Here is a 16,837-nt window from a genome sequence, read left to right on the forward strand (position 1 = left end):
ATAATAATGACAAGAAATGTTTTATATCTTGCTTTTGACTCGGGCGTCTCAATTCTTGAGCTCGAGTCGGTTCGCCGGCGATGCTCAGCTCCATCGCTCAGCGCGTCGCGAAGAAGCATTGTTGCCGTCGGTGGCGTTTCACTTTCTGTAGACAATCCTCTTGAAACTAAAATGCAACGTAAGTATGCCCTTCTCAAAGGTACTCTTGAACCCGCGATCGTGCTTTGCCGAGTAATCCCAATCGCGATCGACGATGCGAAACGCAATATCTTCGTACGGCGGGCCGGCCATGAACCTGATGATACAGGTATCCTCCTCGCCGGCGGGGGCCATGGTCTGGCCCTTTTTCCGCCCGCCTTCGCGGATGATCTTGTATGTCGGCGCTTTGGTCGGGTCGATCAGGTCCGGGTAGAAGATGTGGAATTTGTACCCCTGGACGACCTTGGGTGGAGGGTTATCATGGTCGTAGTGTGTCTGGTTGTACTTGTTCCACTCGTAGCCCATCTGCACGCGGTTGAAGTACTTGGGCTTGCGGGGCCGGTATTTGCCGCTCCACAACGCTTTCGAGGAATCACCGGAGGCACCAGTGGTCAGGTCCTCCTCGCCGGCGAAGATCTCTTCGTCCTCATTGACGCCCTTGGCCACTTCGCGGTCGAACAGCGCTTTGGTCGTGGCCGAGTGCTCGTCGTTCGTGCTGGTGTCGAACCGGCTGGTCGGGTCGGTGTGGGATTGTCCTGCTGACGGACGTGAGAGTGAGGAGGGAGAAGTGCTCGTTTTTGTCGCCGGGGCTTTTTGTGCTGGCACGTAGCCCATGTTCAACACTTTGCGTCTGCCCGCGGCGACGCTTTGTAAGAAGGCGTTCTCGTCCACAATTTCCAAGCTTTTATCCTTGGATGAGATTTCGAGCAAGGGATCAGGGTCGAGGTCTTTGGAGTATTCCACCCGTCCAATCGCTTGGACACCAGCGGCAAGCAGCTTTTCACGAACCTCGACTGCTTTTTGCTCATTTTCCTCCCTCAGCTGTTTCAGCCGCGAGTCAAGCACATCCTGGTACACTTTCTTCAGTTTGGCCTTTGCCTTCCATACCAGCAGACTGTCCAAGAGCTGTTGCCAGTAGTCCGTATCAATAGGCTCATCCGACTCCAGTTTCGTTCTGATCTGTCTCTCTAACACTTCCAATTGCTCATACGTCTTTGGGGCGAGCAAGTTATCGATGTCAGAGGCCACAGAACTAACCGCCCGCCCATCAGGTCCGCCTACCCGCATCTTCTTCTGCCTGTCCTTGCAAATGATCTGCATTGTCCGCCAGTAATCTCTGTTTGTCCTGTTGGTCTCCAAATTCATGTACGTTTCGATATCCTTGCGCAAATCGCCGAGTTGCGTCTCCGAGAGCCCGTCAAAGACGCTGTTGGGGTCCATGAATTCAAGGTCCTTCTCTTCGATCTCATCGTCCAACGGATTTCTCGTAGGGTCCACCACGCGCAAGATCACAGCCAGCCAGTCTATAGGTTTTGCACGTCCTTCTTTGACTCGAATGTCGGCCTTCTTCTTTGCTTGCCGCAGCACAAAGTCGTCCTCTTGTGCCACCCATTCTCTCATACGTTCGTCCTCTTGTAGCTGGTTTATTTTCATCTGATCCTTGTGAGACCACCTCTGCTGCGGGCCATCGTCTCGACCTCGAGGCGCATCTCGTTCGCGGTAACCTTGGTTGGTGTTGTGTTTTCGCCAAGGCGGAGGAGAGCGCGATCGCTTTCTCTTCGTACCTGAGGCGTAATCACTCATTCTGGCATAAAAGGCTTTTCGTTGTAGCCAAAGTCAATTGTTGGTGCATAGGCGACAGTGAGATGCGCGCAATGACGGATTCTGCAGTTGACAAAAGTGGCCGCCTAAACTTCGGTGAAAAGTGATAAGATAACATCTGACACGTGATCACGCCAAATTGCTTCAAATACGTTACCTAGCTCGCTAGGTACCTAATGACTAGCACACCTGCATGATCATGTCTTTCGTCTCTGCTGAAAATGAAAGGCATCCATTACTATCACTGACTCCAAGCACAAGACTACTCAGTACTGAAGCTACGATTGAAGGAGAAATTCAAGGAGCAATATGAAGATTGGTCACTTGTTCTCTGTCAACAGCACAAGTCCGACAAGAAATCAACAGCTAACTGAAATAATGGCAAGTCGACTCCCTCATTGCCCGGAGCCGCGCTCTAGTCTTCTCCGTCTCCTCTCAAAGCTGCTCAATTAACAGCCTTACCCACGCCAAGTTCCTCCCCAGCGACATGTATTCCTTCAATCTGGTAAGTCTTGAAGCGACGAGTTGGAACCTTCAATTGGAACATCAAATCCAACTCTTCGAAAGTCCTCCCCTTCGTCTCAGGCAAGCAAAAGTAACACCAGGCGACATTGAACACGCCAATTCCCGCGAACAGGAACCCCAACTTACCACCCCAGTTAGCACCATTCGTGTCGAGCGCATATGGAATGGCCACGGCGAAGATGACTGAGAAGATCGTCACGGTGATATTGGACAAGGCAATAGTCGTACCACGGAGCTTGACTGCTGATGCTTCAGACATGACCGTGAAGCAAAGCGGCCCCACGGACAGATCGTATAAAAGGTTCGTAATGACCATCAACGAGCACATGCCCCAAACAGGACCGGAGTTGGTGTGAGGGACGGCGCCGAGAATGCCGATGATAAAGCACATGGCTCCAATAGCCGCGGTTCCCCAGATGTATATAGTACGACGACCAGCATACGAGATGATGACGTACGACGCCAGAGTGCCAACGAAGCCCATGCAAGTCAGGCCGATGTTCATGGAAAATGCATTGGAGGCGTTGAGTCCTGCGATCTCGAAGAAGTAAACCGCATAGTTGATGAACAAGATGTTACCACAAAGTGCTTGAATGTTGAACACCTGGCAGGAGATCATGGTGCGGCGGAGGTTCGAACCTCGGAAGCATTGCCAGATGCCGATCTTCTCTTCACTACTCTCCTCGAGGCGCAGAGTTTCCTTGATGTTGGCGAGCTGACAGTCGATGTCGACTCCACCGGTCGTGAGACTCTGTAAGGATTTTTTGGCCTCTTCGTCACGGCCATTCTTGCAGAGCCAATACGCTGGTGTGGGGAGGAAGAAGACCATCGCCAGAACAAAGACAGGTAGAATCCATTGCGTGGCGAACTTCAAATTGTCAGAGAGCCGTACTGATGTAGACAGGCACGAAGCATGACACTCGTGCTAGATTGGAAAGGTCTTTCGGAATAGAGAGTACTTACTGGGATCTTGTAAGACCACTTGTCATCAATGGTACTCGTGCCCTTGAGCATGCCCGAAGCCAGAAGCTGTCCAATCACATACGAAATGTTGAGCAATGCGGCAATGACACCGCGAGCGGCCACAGGGGCGACTTCGCCAATGTATGCGTTGGCCAGAACAGGGTAGGCGCCGAGGACCAGTCCATTCAACAACTCGCCGACGAAGAGCAAAGCCGGACCTTGGCTGAAGAATTGGAGAAAAATGAAGGCAATGGAGCCCGTTGAGGCGGCCGCTAGAGAAATTCGAGGACCGAACTTGTCGTACGCCATACCGGCGAAAAGAGAACCGGGAATTGATCCCACCATGGAAGCGTAGTTGAATGCAGACAACCATGCGGGCGCGACATGGTAATCTCCGTTCACCAGTTTCCCGTACGTTCTTGTGAAAGGTGACAACCCAGCCAGACTTCCGATGAGGGCGCCATCGAAGCCGCACAGGATCACTGAGAGATTGACAAAGAAGGACCATAGGAGAGCGGGCCGGTAGAGTCGACAAGCTTGCCAGAATCCAAGACTGTGCTCGAATCTGGTGTGAGCGAGAGACTTCTCAGCTTCGTTGAGGACATGTACGTCTGCCGCAGTCACGGACCCGAGGTCGAGGTCGGTCTGAGCCAGTCCCTTGGGCTTTTTCAGGTCTGTTGCCATGTTTGATTGAACGAGGGACAAGCTATGGGATTTTGTCCTTTAAGCTTAGATGCCAAAGGTTGAGGATGAGGTTGCTCGATACCGCAAGATTGGTCTTCCAGACGACCGACCCTAGGTCTTATAGCCATGCCTTATCTCGAGTGACAGCATACCAGCGCCTGGACTGGGCTCATGCTATGTCCTTTTGGGGTAATCTAGCAGTCGGCGCGCAAGTGGCATTGGCATTCATCAAGCTGCACCATTCTGAGCGGCCATCGAGAGTTTGCCTCTGCGACTTGTGGCTAGACCAGGCCTTGCTGACCAGTCGCTGCTCCTGTTTGGTAATATCTGGAGCTATATGGGAGGGACATTCGCCAGGCGATCGGTCCGCCGGCCGCGTTGTTATCGCTTCATACCTCTCCCCCACGTTTAGCATATCAATGGTCGTGTGCTTAGAAGTGGTTATCAAATCGAATAGAGAGGGAAAATCAAGGTTGCTGCTCAAGCTTTGAGTACTCGTGTCGACCGATTCTTGGTGCCGCCATTATGGAGCTCTTAAGGGGTCCAGGACTGTCCGTACCAAACCGGATCTGGGAATAATAACAGTCAAAGATATCCTTCATTGCTTGCATTGCGGAGATAGACGGCCATGACAAGTCAGATGATGTGACTAGCCCATTCGGGTTCAAATAGCAGTCCAAACCTGGAGAAACAAGTGGTCTCTCGTTGACTCTGTAATGTCGTGGCATTCCCATTGCGCAAAGTCAGTGCTCTGCGCAAATGCGAAGTCTTGGTGGCATCATATATAATAGTGGCGCCGACAGTGTTGCCTCGTCGGAGGAACATCCTTATTACCAAGTCCGAAGGGCAAGATAACCGGCATAAAATTCATCATGATTGCAACGCCTCAACCACCTCAATTGGTGCAGATCACCCTCTCGGCAGAAGAGTTGAAGAGCAAACAAATCTCTTCACACAATCTTCAAAAAGCTATCGAGGCTCTACACCGAGATGGGGCTTGTGCCATTGTGAATGCCATTGATCCGGCTCATCTCGACAAGATGAATACTCGCATGGTCAAGGAGGCCCAAATCCTCTATGACAATCCGAACACTCACCGCAACTTTGGCTCCCGAACAGGCAATATTCAGCAAGAGCCCGTGGTCGAGCCTGAGTACGTCTTCGACGACGTTGTTGCAAACCCCTGGGCAATTGCAGTGACGGAATGCATGCTCGGTCCGAACCCACATATGAGGTTTTATAGCGCCAACACAGCGTTCAAAGCGGACAGTCGCCAGCCAGTACATGTGGACGTGGATTTCGATTTCCCCAAAATACCCTTCGGTTTCTGTATCAATGTAAACCTCATTGATACCTCGCCAGAGAATGGTGCCACTGAGATCTGGCTCGGCAGCCACACAGACTGCGATCAGGACACCACAGCGGAGAATGGGGAAACGGGCGTACGCAAAGACTTGCGCGAGAAGCGCCGTAAAATCAGTCCTCCTCTTCAATCATCGCTACCCAAAGGTTCTCTGATCATCCGGGACTTCAGATTGTGGCATGCTGGAATGCCCAATCAAACGGACGACCCGAGGGTTATGTTGGTGACCATCCATTTCCCAGCATGGTATCGGAGCAACCAGAAGTTCTTCTTGCCCAAGAGTATGCAAGGGAAGATCAATTGGGGACGTTTGGTGCCGTGCGTCGAATGGGTTGACGAGGATTATGATTATCTGCAAGGACGACACGATCATGACTTCTCATTGCTGCCTTAGCTGATGATATAGCCTTTCGATCGAGGTTGTGGGGACAGTATGACGATGTTTTGTCCATGATGGCAACGCGAATTCCTCAGTATATTGCACTAGCCAAGCTCTAACTCTCTACCTCTTTGCTTCAAGACGTCAATGCAGTCGATTTTGCAGACCTTATCTGCACCATGGAGAGCTTCTTGATCTTTTCGAGACCAGACTTCTGCCATTGCTCGTTTTACTCGTAGCAGCGAAAACAATTTTCGTATATGGAACATGTCTTGCAGTCGCCGAGCACAGAAATCCCTATCGGAGGGGCTTACCGACTCGCAGCCGGCCGTAAAGATCGGCCAGGCGTGGACTGACATTAATGGCGACGTTGTTGATACGCCTCTCAAGGCTTCAATGCAGCATCTGACGTGCTGTAACGTGAGGGGATGAGGAGCGCCAATGTTGTAGATAACACGGTAAAGGTAGATGAAGGCAGCATGACGAAAAGCCTCGGCTGTATTGAGCCAGTCCGGATCGCCCGAGGGTGCAGTCCAATGCCTCAGTTCAGCTTCTAGCGACGAGCCAGTGGCAAGGATGGCCGAGTCAACCGATGTTTCCTCAACACCATTGGCCGGAGTTTGGCTCGTGAGGTGTTTCCGTGGTTGAAGCGTGCTTATCTGTGATATGATTTCTAGCAGGGTGCCGATATTCCCTAGAAATGCATCCGAGTCTGCAGCTGGTGCATCATTGTGGTCAAGGAGCGGGCGGTCGCCTCGAGTGATGGAGGACATGACATCGTGATATCTGAAGAGGCTTTCAAGAAAGCGTCCGCACGAGTTCGATCGAGCTGGCACCTCGCGCCTCTTCCTGATTATGCATGTTGCGCCCGCCAGGTGATCTGCTCGCGGCTCCTGGTCTGAGGCAAACAGCTGGCTCAACTGCATCATCAATACCGATGCGAGAGTGCAATCCGAGACTGCTTCGTTCTGACTGCTGAGTGCTTGATTTAAATGGCGAAGGGCAAGGCTCTGATAGTATAGGATGTGCTTCTCTTGCCCTAGCTGCCCGGCAAGAGCAGAGAGGTGTTTCGCGGCGCAGAAAAGAATAGTATAGCGCAGCGGACCAGCCATGAATGCCATAGGAGTCAGGTACTGTTGAAACGGATTGTATTCAACATGGGATGTGACAGATAGCAATGGAGACAAGATTGTGGTCCAATGATACAAGTACTTATAGTCTTCAAGTTGCATGTCTTGTGGGATATTGGACACTCGTCTCGGAATTACCTCAAGGCAACCCTCGGAGGTCGAAGAACCAGTGATCGATGCTGTGCTGCACTGAGATGGCGTGGCGGAATAGGCCCGTTCTTTCGCGGCCGGAGAGGCTTTGAGGGTCTTCTTACGCTTCTTGCCTCGTCCACCAGATTCGGGCGTTGCGGTATCTCTCCACACAATCCTTGGGCCATAACCCTGGCAGGTAATGCTTAGTCGTGTGCAGCGTCCACATTGGGGCTTGCATTCATCGCACTTGTAGCCAGCTTGCCGACAGGTCCAGCAGCCGGTTTTTGTGCGCGTCCATTTCTGTCGTCCTGGTATCATCAAGAGTCCTTCTGAGATTCTCCTCCAATTGCAGATCAAATAACAACGAGTCTTGGAAGTGCTCAGCCAGCGATGCAGATGGATTGCTCGATTGTCCACGAAATCACATTTCAATATGCGTATGTCGCCACGAAGTATGAGCGATGAAAGTGCAAAGAGAAAGAGAAGAAGTCCATGATGGACGAAGTGGTAGAAGTCGATGGCTGCGCCAAGCTCGAGCCTATGGACGTTCTGGGCCCTTGTTATCCGTAGGTATGTACACGTATGTACCACCGTCCAAATCACGGATTAATCCGCCACATTTCTCAGATGTAGGATCTTTTGAGTGTCCAAATACGATGATATCGGCACAAGGCTGCTGCTTCAGTGCATGCCATGAGCTGGCTTACACAATTTCAAATTGCAACGGTTGAGGATCACACCACCAAAATATAGCTCATAAACTCATATCTCCTACAGCACATCGTACACAATACGACCCTTGACCACAAAGATGGCATCCAGACGACTAGATCCAGCTGGATGAATAGCTTGGTGACGCTTTGGCACTTCGCCCAAGGCGTACTTCGACCCGCGATATGTGCTTCGGCACAGGCTCAGCGCCTTGAAGATCGTCCTCGTCTGCGATCAACCTTGACAGGGCCGGGTCTCTCGTCACTCTCACAATTGTTGAGAAAGAACTCGTGTAAGAGGCGCCATTTTGCAGCAGTGCACGAATACCCATCAAAATGCAAATCAACGCCAACCCTGCACTGATTCCGTATGCAATAAGCAATGCTCGAGGCTGATAGACGAACTCAGGCTCAAAATATCTACTGAGAGCCAGCGTAGAGATCTGGTTCTCACCGACTTGTCTACAAGCCAATCAGCAAGACTTTGGCAATCCAGGGCAATCATCTTACCCATTCACGACGCCAAAGAGCATACTGAGGGTCATGTTCCGGAACAATGCTTCGCTCAGCGATATCTGGCGTTCTGTAAGTGAGGTCTGATCCATTCCCTCCTTGGCCGGATACATCGCCTGATTCAATTGCAATGCGTACACAGAGGTGATGCTCATTGAACCATCAAATCCGAAAGTGATGGGACCTATGGTCATCATTCCGAAGCCTTCCATTACCGCTTGCATATTCATCTGACGGCTGACCAGCGGATCTCCTGCCACTCCGTCCACGATAGAAAAGGCAGGCATCCAATTCTGGAATGTTGCGGACGCTGTAACTTTTTGTGTGCCCGTACTATTTACCTCGAAATGTGCTGCATAAGAGGCGTTGTAGAGAGCACATGTGATCATTTGTGCTGATGGCGTGCCGACAAAAGGCGCTGGCTTCGCTGAGGAATCGACACCCGTGGTGTTCAGGTAGATGAAGAGCTTAGCTGCATCTTGAGACACCACATCCAACCGGATGTTGCCAAGCTGAAGGTTGTCCGAGGCAAAAAAGGATCCATTCACATTCGAGTCCCAGCCAGCCTGCGGGACCCAGCCGTAGTAGAAGACACGGGTGCTTGTGCTGTTTTCATACTCGGCTATTGCCTGCTTTGCCAGTTCAAGGTCTTGATCACTGGAGCGATTACAGGTCACTGCAGGGCCAGAGAATTGAATATCGTATGTGACATTTGTGTCCGATGACTGGACAGGTACGACTCCATTGCCGAGCAGGGTAGCCATGGTCGGGATAAAGAGGCCCGTAGCTAGCTCGACGTAAGAGGTGGTATTGCCATCGTCGTTTGTTGCGTAACCGCAGTAGAGATCAGTGTTGGTAGTGTAAGCACGTTCTCCTACTTGAAGAGTTTCGTTACTGGAATGCAAAACAGCCTGCACTGATAATGTGCCAGGTGTGAAGACGGCCGAGATGGGCAAAAGCCTGCAAGAGTCAGGTACTCTTCGGTGGGAAAAAGGGGTCGAAGAAGCTTACCAAGTCACAGCGGCGATGAAAGCTAAAGCTGGTTTTCGAATCCAGATCCGTAGGTGGAGGAACTCGAAAGCGTTTCCGAGAATTGAAAACATCGAATCTAATGAGTTCATGTCGTGAGACCTTGCATGCAAGTCGACCCACAGACACTGATCATAGGCGACTCCTGTCCCAATGGCTAGGAAAAGTCTGGCCAGGAAAGCCAGTGCTGTCCCAGCGCGGCTAGCCCATGATTGTAGCAGGGTGCTGCTCGCGGGTTCACCCTCCATGAGCAGGTAAAAGCCGTGATGAAAGCCCATCAAGACCACAGCGCTGAGGAAGCTGACGCCCATAACAGTTGGCGCTCGCCAGTGTATATGAGCGAATCTTTGAAAATCTTTGATCTCGCTGACGACCACATCTTCGGCTCGTTTCTCAAACATCACAATCTTGAACTCGTATGCGTGGACAGTATGCGCAAGTGTGAGAAAGGACTTGGGTTAGACGCTTCCCCAAAACCTGTCAGCGAAGGGAGCACAAGACAGTATCTTCAATGGAATGAGAGACGCTGAACCACAGAGCAAGTCCTCCGATAGAAAGAAACGGTGCCGAACGAGTTTTGTTTCCAGATCATATACCTCTTTTGTCTATTTTCGGAAGCATCCAGACCAAAACAGCCGCCAGGTTGAGACCGACTTCTGGCGGTTGAGTGCTGGAAGAGAACTGGTTATCTGGGGGCGAAAATAGGTCCCTTTCAACCCTGATACCATAGTGCCGGATCCTTGACAAGGGTGCCAGGCAGACAACGTGCGGAAACAGGTCATGGTATTGTCGACCCGATGCGTGTTCTAGCTAAGCGCCAGACACAGTCATCCCTTGAAACATGGCCGTCCAACCAGTATGGCCTGCGTCAAATGCCTCATGCATGTAGTCGTCGTTACTTCGCCTTCAGAATCCACTGCTCCCTACTAGTAGCGACCGAGAGGAGTGCCGGCCTGAATGAGTTGTCAACCTCAAAAGGGCTGTTCGAGTCCGATAAAGAGGGAGTTGGAAAGAAGAGTTGATGGTGTTGGCGATTGAGAACGAAACACGGCCAAGACCAGACGGCGGGTGGCTGCTCTGATTGGCTACGCTTAAGGCCGTGGCTTCGACGTCACTTTGGCTGTCTTTGTTGATTCTCGTGATTCTCGAATCTGTCAAGCATTCTCTCTACTCCGTACAGCTTAATCTTTTCAATACCACCCTTCAGAGTTGTCGGCTGCTATGTGAGAATGCCAGAGTCAGCAAATGAAGGCTGGCAAGAGCTACAAGTGCCATCTCGACGACAATGTCCCAAGCTCTTCTACTCCTTCACTACGCAAGATGAGTCCATAACGCTCTTGCTAACTGACCTGATCTCCATCTGGGAGAGCACCCTTGACAGATACGACATCCTGAGTGATGCGGCTCGTCAGCACGCGAGCATCGACCCATCTGTGTCTGCTGATCAATTCGAAGTCCTTCTATCCAAGATCGGCAAAAGCCTAAAGGATGGTGAAAACATTCTCTCAAAGCAAGAACTCCGGAATTCACAGTTGCTGATATTGACCACCAAAATTGACCTACCGAAGCCGCTGAGACCGCTGGAATGGACATTCAAGCTTGCTCCGCAAGATGCCTCAGAGCTGGCGGAACGCATCCTCCGGCCAAGTCTCCACGAGGTCGCGGTTTCCCAGGAGAAGATCAAGTCTTTACTTCGAGCCATCAAGGACAAGGACCACGTCATATCTAGGCTGCTCGAAAGAATAGGGAGCTCTTCCATCGACCTGGGATTGGTGTTCCCTGGCATCACTGGAATGGCACGCAGAGGGGGGCAAGTCTCCGTGGAGGATGCCAAGAAGCATGTTCCAGGAATGGCGGCATTCGATGAGAAGTCCTGGGTCAAACAATTCGCCAACGATGAAGGCTATGAAGGTGCCGATCGTACAGGCTTGGGGAACCTGGTCCGTGGTTGCGAAAAGTGTTTCGCCCACACGAAAGCTGAGCATGAAGATTGGGTCAAGGAGCTCTCTTCGCCTGATAAGCGGACCAAAGCTATCAATGTGAGGAATGATGAACCCAAGTTGACTAAAAAGGATATCCGTGGCGAGACTGAACAACGCAATGACACGACAGACTCGGACAACGATTTTGAGGTAGGTGACCATACTTGGCTTTCTCGGTTGCGAGACTAATAGCAAACAGCGACAACCTACACCGCCTGGACTCAAATCCAAAGGTCACGGGAAGAGCGAGCCGTCACCACCGCCGAAAGGAGAAGATGACGACGAAGAACCTCCCGTCAAACGTACCAAAGCCTCCAAGATAGGCGGCTTAGGTCGACGGAGTGCCACCAAATCTTTCGGCTCAACCGAGTCGGCTCAACCTTCGTCACCGCTTCGCCGTCGCTCCGACGCGTCGACTTCTACCGCCACAGCTTCAGAAGACGACGAAGACGACATCAGGCCTGCAGTCAGACCCTCATCTAAAGAGCGCAGTCTCAAACCCAAACTTGGTGCCTTGAGGAAAAGGCAGCCTGCCAGAACTTCACCGTCAGCCAGTCATTCCCCCAAAGCCTCATCACCACCAACAAAAGGCCCCAACAAAGATCAAGTCCGCCCTGCATCCGAGTCCTCCGACGAAGACGAAGCATCAGACCTAGACGGACGCCATTCTCCTCCACCCGCCCAAACTCCATCGCGCCACCGCCTCGGACAGATCGGCCGCAAATCCGCCACAGCAACACCAAGCAGAGCCAGCGACTCATCTCCTCCGCGCAAAGACAAAGGTAACAATTCAGCATCACCATCACCATCGCAAGCCACGCCCAGGCGCAGACTCGGCAAACTAGGCGCGCGCAAGCAACGAAATACCCAGGCACACCCATCGTCCGCGGAACCTGAGCCGTCACCCCGATCTTCCAAGAAGAAGACCAGGTCAAAAGCCAACGATGACGACTCAGACGCTACGAGTTCTGCGGCCTCGTCACCGTCACCGTCGCCATCGCCATCGGGCAGGAAATTAGCCTCACGCCCGTTGACCAAGAACGAGTCTAATCCCGAGCCCGAGCCTGCACAGCCGAACCCTGAAGAACCCGAAAAATCCGAGAAAGAGGAGACAGCTGAAGAGAAAGCCAACCGGCGGCGCATGGAATTGAAACGTACAATCGCAGCGAATGCGGGCGCGAAGAAGAAGAGACGCTTCTGAACCTCTCGCCCTCTCTGTTGCGCCCCTGGCATAGCATCTCAGCACACGGGCACCAAAGATGCTGTCTATATGGAGTACACGAGATGTCAAATGTCAGTGTCCAGGTTTTAACTGATTGCTAAGCGGCACAAGCGAGAATCAGTCTCATCAACCACTCATAACAGCACTTTTCTATCTCAAAACTAAACACTTTGTCGCTTGCTAAGTAGTTCTTGTTGTCTCAAATGAAAGACCACAGCCAGTGGACAATCTTCGTGGCCTTAGAAACCAAAGCATAATATCCTCGCTTCGCCTCCATTGTGTTCGTTGCATAAGCTCTTGCTCTCCTCGGATTCTTTTTCTGCTGGGTCCAATTTCCAATCAATTTCTTCCGTTCTTTTCGCCGCGAGGCTGGTGCTCTTCATTAATTTTAGATCCGAGAGAAAAAGAAAAACATCCACTGCAAATTACCTCCTTCGTCGTGATCGTCACGGTCGTCGCAAAGCTCGTAATTTCCGCTCTCCATCCTCGTCTCAAGTCCTCATTTCGTGATTGCTTTTGCTCCTGTCAACCTTCACCAAAGAGTCCCCAGAATTATGTGCAAGAAAGGTCCAACAGAAAGCCCGAAAAGGTGAATGACACCACCACATATAAGCCAGCTCTCATCCACTCTCGTCATTCGTCTCAATCATTCTGACAATATCCATTCAAGGATGTCCAGGTGGCTTTCCAGGGTGCCCGTTTCCGTGGTCTTCACGAGAATCTTCTGATCTTTGATCCTGATCCCGATCCCCAATAGGCCAAGCCGACCGTAAGTTACTGCTTTGGCTGAAGTTGACCCTTTTGTGACCCCTACCAGCCGATTTGTCCCTCTTCCTTGCCTGTTCAAGTTCTTCTTCACTCACACTGGCACTATCGGCCTCTGCATCTTCCAAGGCTTTCTTCGCCCGGATTCTCAGCTCGGCGGCCTCTGCGGCGGCTTTCTGAGCCCGGGACTGTTTGCGCCACATACTCGCATATTTGCCTGCAAGGGCAATAAGCTCCTCATGCGTGCCCCTTTCAACCACGGTACCGTGTGATAGCACCAAGATCTGGTCTGCATTGACAATTGTGCTCAACCGATGAGCAATAATCAGCATGGTCCGTCCCTCGGCTAAAGTGTTGAACGACTCTTGGATCTTTTCTTCAGTCTCGGTATCCAGAGCAGCTGTGGCCTCATCAAGCATCGTGATACGCGGATTCTTCAATATCGTCCTCGCGATAGCCACTCTTTGACGCTCTCCACCCGAAAGGCGAACTCCTCGTTCTCCGACTTTTGTGTCGTAACCATCAGGGAACTCCATTATCCTCTCATGGATTGAAGCGGCTTTACAGGCATCAAATATGTCATCATCGGTAGCTTCTTGGTTTGCGTATCGAAGGTTGTACATGATCGACTCATTGAACATATTGCAGTCCTGTGGGACCACACCAATAAACCTGCGAAGAGAATCGATGGTGATATCCTGGACATCTTTACCATCGATCTTGATTTTGCCCGACTCAGGATTGTAGTAACGAAAGATCAACCTCATGACTGTGCTCTTGCCCCCACCGGACTCACCGACAAGAGCGGTTGTAGTACCTGGAGGACAGCGGAACGTTAGTCGATCAAGAGCATTCCGTCGCTTGTCGTAGCTGAAGCAAACATTGTCGAAGATAATGTCACCTGAACACTCTGCAAGTGTCTCTGCGCCTTCTCTGTCCACGACATGAGGTTGTTCCTTGAACAATTCCAACATCCTTTCTGCATTGATCAGGTTCGATTGTATCGACCTGTAAAATGTGCCGAAGAAATTCAAAGGACCCTGTAATTGTGCCATGTACGTGATGAGAAGCACAAACTTGCCAACGGTCTGGTCGCCTTGAGCGACTTCAAAGGCTTCTATGAAACTGGCGATCAGTAACGCGATCATGAAGAGTGCGCCCTGCACAGTGTTCATATAGGCCAAGGTAACGTCGACCCAGTACTCGTAACTCTGCATGACCTTGATCGCACTTCTATACCGGTTGAACTCGTAATCCTCGGCGTTGAAGTACTTGACCGTGTCCCAAGAATGCAAAGAGTCGTTCTTTACTGCTTCCATCTCTCGTTCGGCGTTGACGTAATTACGACGTAGCGCAACTCTCCACGATGCAAGGCGTATGGTGACATAAATGTAAAGGAACGTCGTCATTGCAACCACCATTCCCAGATATGCGTCGAACTTGATTGTGAGGTAGACGACAGCGACGACAAGGTCGAATACCATAGGACCGACCTGAAAAGTCACCATCTCGAGGAATGAGTTGATGGCACTACCCTTGTTCAATGCTGAAATCAGTTCACCAGTTCTTTTGCCAGTATGGAACTCTGCGCTCAGTCCGTGTACATGCTCGAATGCCGCTGTTGAAATGGCGCGATAGGAGTATTGCTCGACCGGGATCCACAGTATAGACCTAGTAGCCGATAGAATACCTTGAGATCCTTGGAGCCACCTGAACAAGATGTACAAGCCTATGTAGAGCCAAGGTGCACGAACTCCCCGACCATCGTCGCCAGATAGAGCATCGGTGATTTTCCCCACCATCAGAGGTACGAAGACGTTGATAACTCGCTGTGCAATCATGATGAGGAAGCAGCTTCCTGCCAGAAGTTGCAATTTGAGCGACTTTTTCGGCCAAAGGTATGGTATCAGCAGTACAAAGCCTCTGAGATAGGCATACCAGGTAATGTTGGGAACTTCTGTTGGTTTTGCCCAAGCATCGACTTGCTCCTTGGAATCCGAATTTGGGCCATGACCAGGTGCATGTCCGTTGGGGCGATTTCCCGCTTCTGCATCTCCGCGCAGTAAAGGAGTCCTTTCATTTTGTGATGCCGAGCACGAATCTTTGGGTTTTCTGAACGGGATCTTGATGCTTAGAAAAACGATGCAAAGGCCGACCAGCAGGATGATCCGGACGAGGTAAGCAATAACTTCGACAACTTCCCATCCCGTGATCGACTCTCTGTATTGACCCCCCAATTGATCCCCAACTCGAGGCTCAAAATGAGGGACACTGTAGATTCGAAGGCTGGCAACGGTGATGGTAATCTCCAGAGGGATGGCACAAATCCAAGTGAGGAAATGGGCAAAAGTCGGCGAGGGCTTGACATCAAGGATCGAGATGAAGACCACGAGCCAGAGGAATGTGGAAGCTATAACGTATATCTGTAACAGTCAGTATGCATCGTCGGGAGCGGTTTTGGTTCAGACATACCACTGCATTTTTGCCAGGCCACCATTCGTCTGCGCGGTTCAACAAGGTCTCAAGCAAAAGAACCCCGGCATTGAGCAGAAAAGTCAAAATGACGCCGACCTGAACGATCTTGAAGAAAGTCTTGCTTGCTGGTGGCAAGTCCTTGACTGCCGCGGCTTCCTTGACTTGATTGGCGGATTTCCGGCGGAGGGGAAGAGGCCTTCCTCCCGGCCCACGCATGGGATGGATTTTGACCTTGTCTCCATCATCAGGCGCTGTTTTGATCCCATGAAAGATGAAGGCGAAGAAGAAAACGACGAGGACGATCGCGGGGTATGCAGTCTTAGCTCCATTAAGCACCCGGAGAGACGTCTGTATAGCATCCACATCTGGTTTTCCATGCATATTCTTCCAAGCCTTTCCACCACCGAGTTTGTTTGCCCCAGTGAAAAACAGTAAAAAGCCACCCAGGTACGAAATATTCCAAGACTCGATGCTTTGTTTAAGTTAATGAGAAAGTCGACGTTGAGCAAGAGTGGCGTGCTCTTGGATGTTGCGCGTGAGTTGAACGCGGGACAAGCCGCTCGCCTGTGCTGCCTCGGTATGCTCAAGAAAACTCTGAAGATCCGATGACCGTTCGACAGCAGTTGAGTTGCTGCGACTGATTTGGGTCGAATATGAGCGAGCGACAAGATTAGATAATTACAAGAGGACGAAAAAGGAGAAACGACGAGCCCGAGTAAAGAAATAGCGACTGTGGTCAAATGAACGAAGAGATGAATGAAGGTGTAGAATGTACGTGACGGAATGACGACGTTTGAGGAGGGAGGCCTTCTGGTGGCGAGTCGGGGGCAAAGGCGACTTGGAGACTTGGGCTCTGGAGGCCAATGCTTGAGTAGCCCTGGAGGGCTAGTGAGAGGCTTCAAGATTTGACGACGGTTAGGGTTCGCTTCGCCTTCGTTGAGGGTCTGAGATCGCGCTTCGTCGCGTGACGGGGAGCTGCTAAAGGACCAGTGCCAATAGCGCGTAAGCTGAGTCGAGTATTATGCCTTTAGCGACCTCTTGACTGGCGTAGAGTGTGGTAGTGTAGGTGGTGGGGTTGCACGGTGGCACTGCTGTTGGTGGAGGAAGAACGGATCGCAGCAGCGGATGACGGGCTTCGCAGGCTAGGCGGGTCACTAGAGAAGCC

At 51.3% G+C, this 16,837-nt stretch overlaps 7 protein-coding genes across 8 annotated transcripts; 2 read left to right on the plus strand and 5 right to left on the minus strand.

Annotated features, from left to right (window-relative positions):
- Positions 1-27: 27 nt before the first annotated feature.
- On the minus strand, positions 28-1,825 carry PV05_07580 (uncharacterized protein). The gene has a single exon (XM_013460418.1). It carries the CDS (start codon positions 1,780-1,782, stop codon positions 139-141), a length of 1,644 nt encoding a protein of 547 aa, XP_013315872.1. The 5' UTR covers positions 1,783-1,825; the 3' UTR covers positions 28-138.
- Positions 1,826-2,103: 278 nt separating this feature from the next.
- On the minus strand, positions 2,104-5,075 carry PV05_07581 (uncharacterized protein). The gene is made up of 2 exons (XM_013460419.1): positions 3,289-5,075; positions 2,104-3,193 (listed from the first exon to the last, which is right to left on the minus strand). The coding sequence occupies exons 1-2, from the start codon at positions 3,970-3,972 to the stop codon at positions 2,246-2,248; spliced, it is 1,632 nt and encodes a 543-aa protein (XP_013315873.1). The 5' UTR covers positions 3,973-5,075; the 3' UTR covers positions 2,104-2,245.
- PV05_07582 (uncharacterized protein) lies at positions 4,845-5,863 on the plus strand (the record flags this gene model as incomplete). The annotated part of the gene is made up of 1 exon (XM_013460420.1): positions 4,845-5,863. The coding sequence occupies one exon, from the start codon at positions 4,845-4,847 to the stop codon at positions 5,727-5,729; it is 885 nt and encodes a 294-aa protein (XP_013315874.1). The 3' UTR covers positions 5,730-5,863.
- PV05_07583 (uncharacterized protein) lies at positions 5,819-7,274 on the minus strand (the record flags this gene model as incomplete). The annotated part of the gene is made up of 2 exons (XM_013460421.1): positions 5,819-7,165; positions 7,224-7,274. The coding sequence occupies 2 exons, from the start codon at positions 7,272-7,274 to the stop codon at positions 5,819-5,821; spliced, it is 1,398 nt and encodes a 465-aa protein (XP_013315875.1).
- Positions 7,275-7,697: 423 nt separating this feature from the next.
- PV05_07584 lies at positions 7,698-10,219 on the minus strand (the record flags this gene model as incomplete). Of its 2 annotated transcripts, XM_013460423.1 has the most annotated exons (3): positions 7,698-8,148; positions 8,197-9,159; positions 9,211-10,219. In XM_013460423.1, the coding sequence occupies 3 exons, from the start codon at positions 9,627-9,629 to the stop codon at positions 7,803-7,805; spliced, it is 1,728 nt and encodes a 575-aa protein (XP_013315877.1). In that variant the 3' UTR covers positions 7,698-7,802. The 2 variants fall into 2 exon arrangements, with proteins under 2 accessions (XP_013315877.1, XP_013315876.1); XM_013460422.1 differs by having other exon boundaries at positions 7,698-9,159; positions 9,211-9,629.
- A 174-nt stretch (positions 10,220-10,393) lies between these two features.
- Positions 10,394-12,674, plus strand: PV05_07585 (uncharacterized protein). Its single transcript, XM_013460424.1, has 2 exons — positions 10,394-11,360; positions 11,410-12,674. Exons 1-2 carry the CDS (start codon positions 10,458-10,460, stop codon positions 12,409-12,411), a joined length of 1,905 nt encoding a protein of 634 aa, XP_013315878.1. The 5' UTR covers positions 10,394-10,457; the 3' UTR covers positions 12,412-12,674.
- PV05_07586 (uncharacterized protein) lies at positions 12,477-16,628 on the minus strand. Its single transcript, XM_013460425.1, has 2 exons — positions 15,670-16,628; positions 12,477-15,620 (listed from the first exon to the last, which is right to left on the minus strand). The coding sequence occupies exons 1-2, from the start codon at positions 16,051-16,053 to the stop codon at positions 13,098-13,100; spliced, it is 2,907 nt and encodes a 968-aa protein (XP_013315879.1). The 5' UTR covers positions 16,054-16,628; the 3' UTR covers positions 12,477-13,097.
- Positions 16,629-16,837: the final 209 nt, after the last annotated feature.

Source organism: Exophiala xenobiotica, assembly GCF_000835505.1.
Source record: "Exophiala xenobiotica strain CBS 118157 unplaced genomic scaffold supercont1.4, whole genome shotgun sequence".
NCBI lineage: Eukaryota > Fungi > Ascomycota > Eurotiomycetes > Chaetothyriales > Herpotrichiellaceae > Exophiala > Exophiala xenobiotica.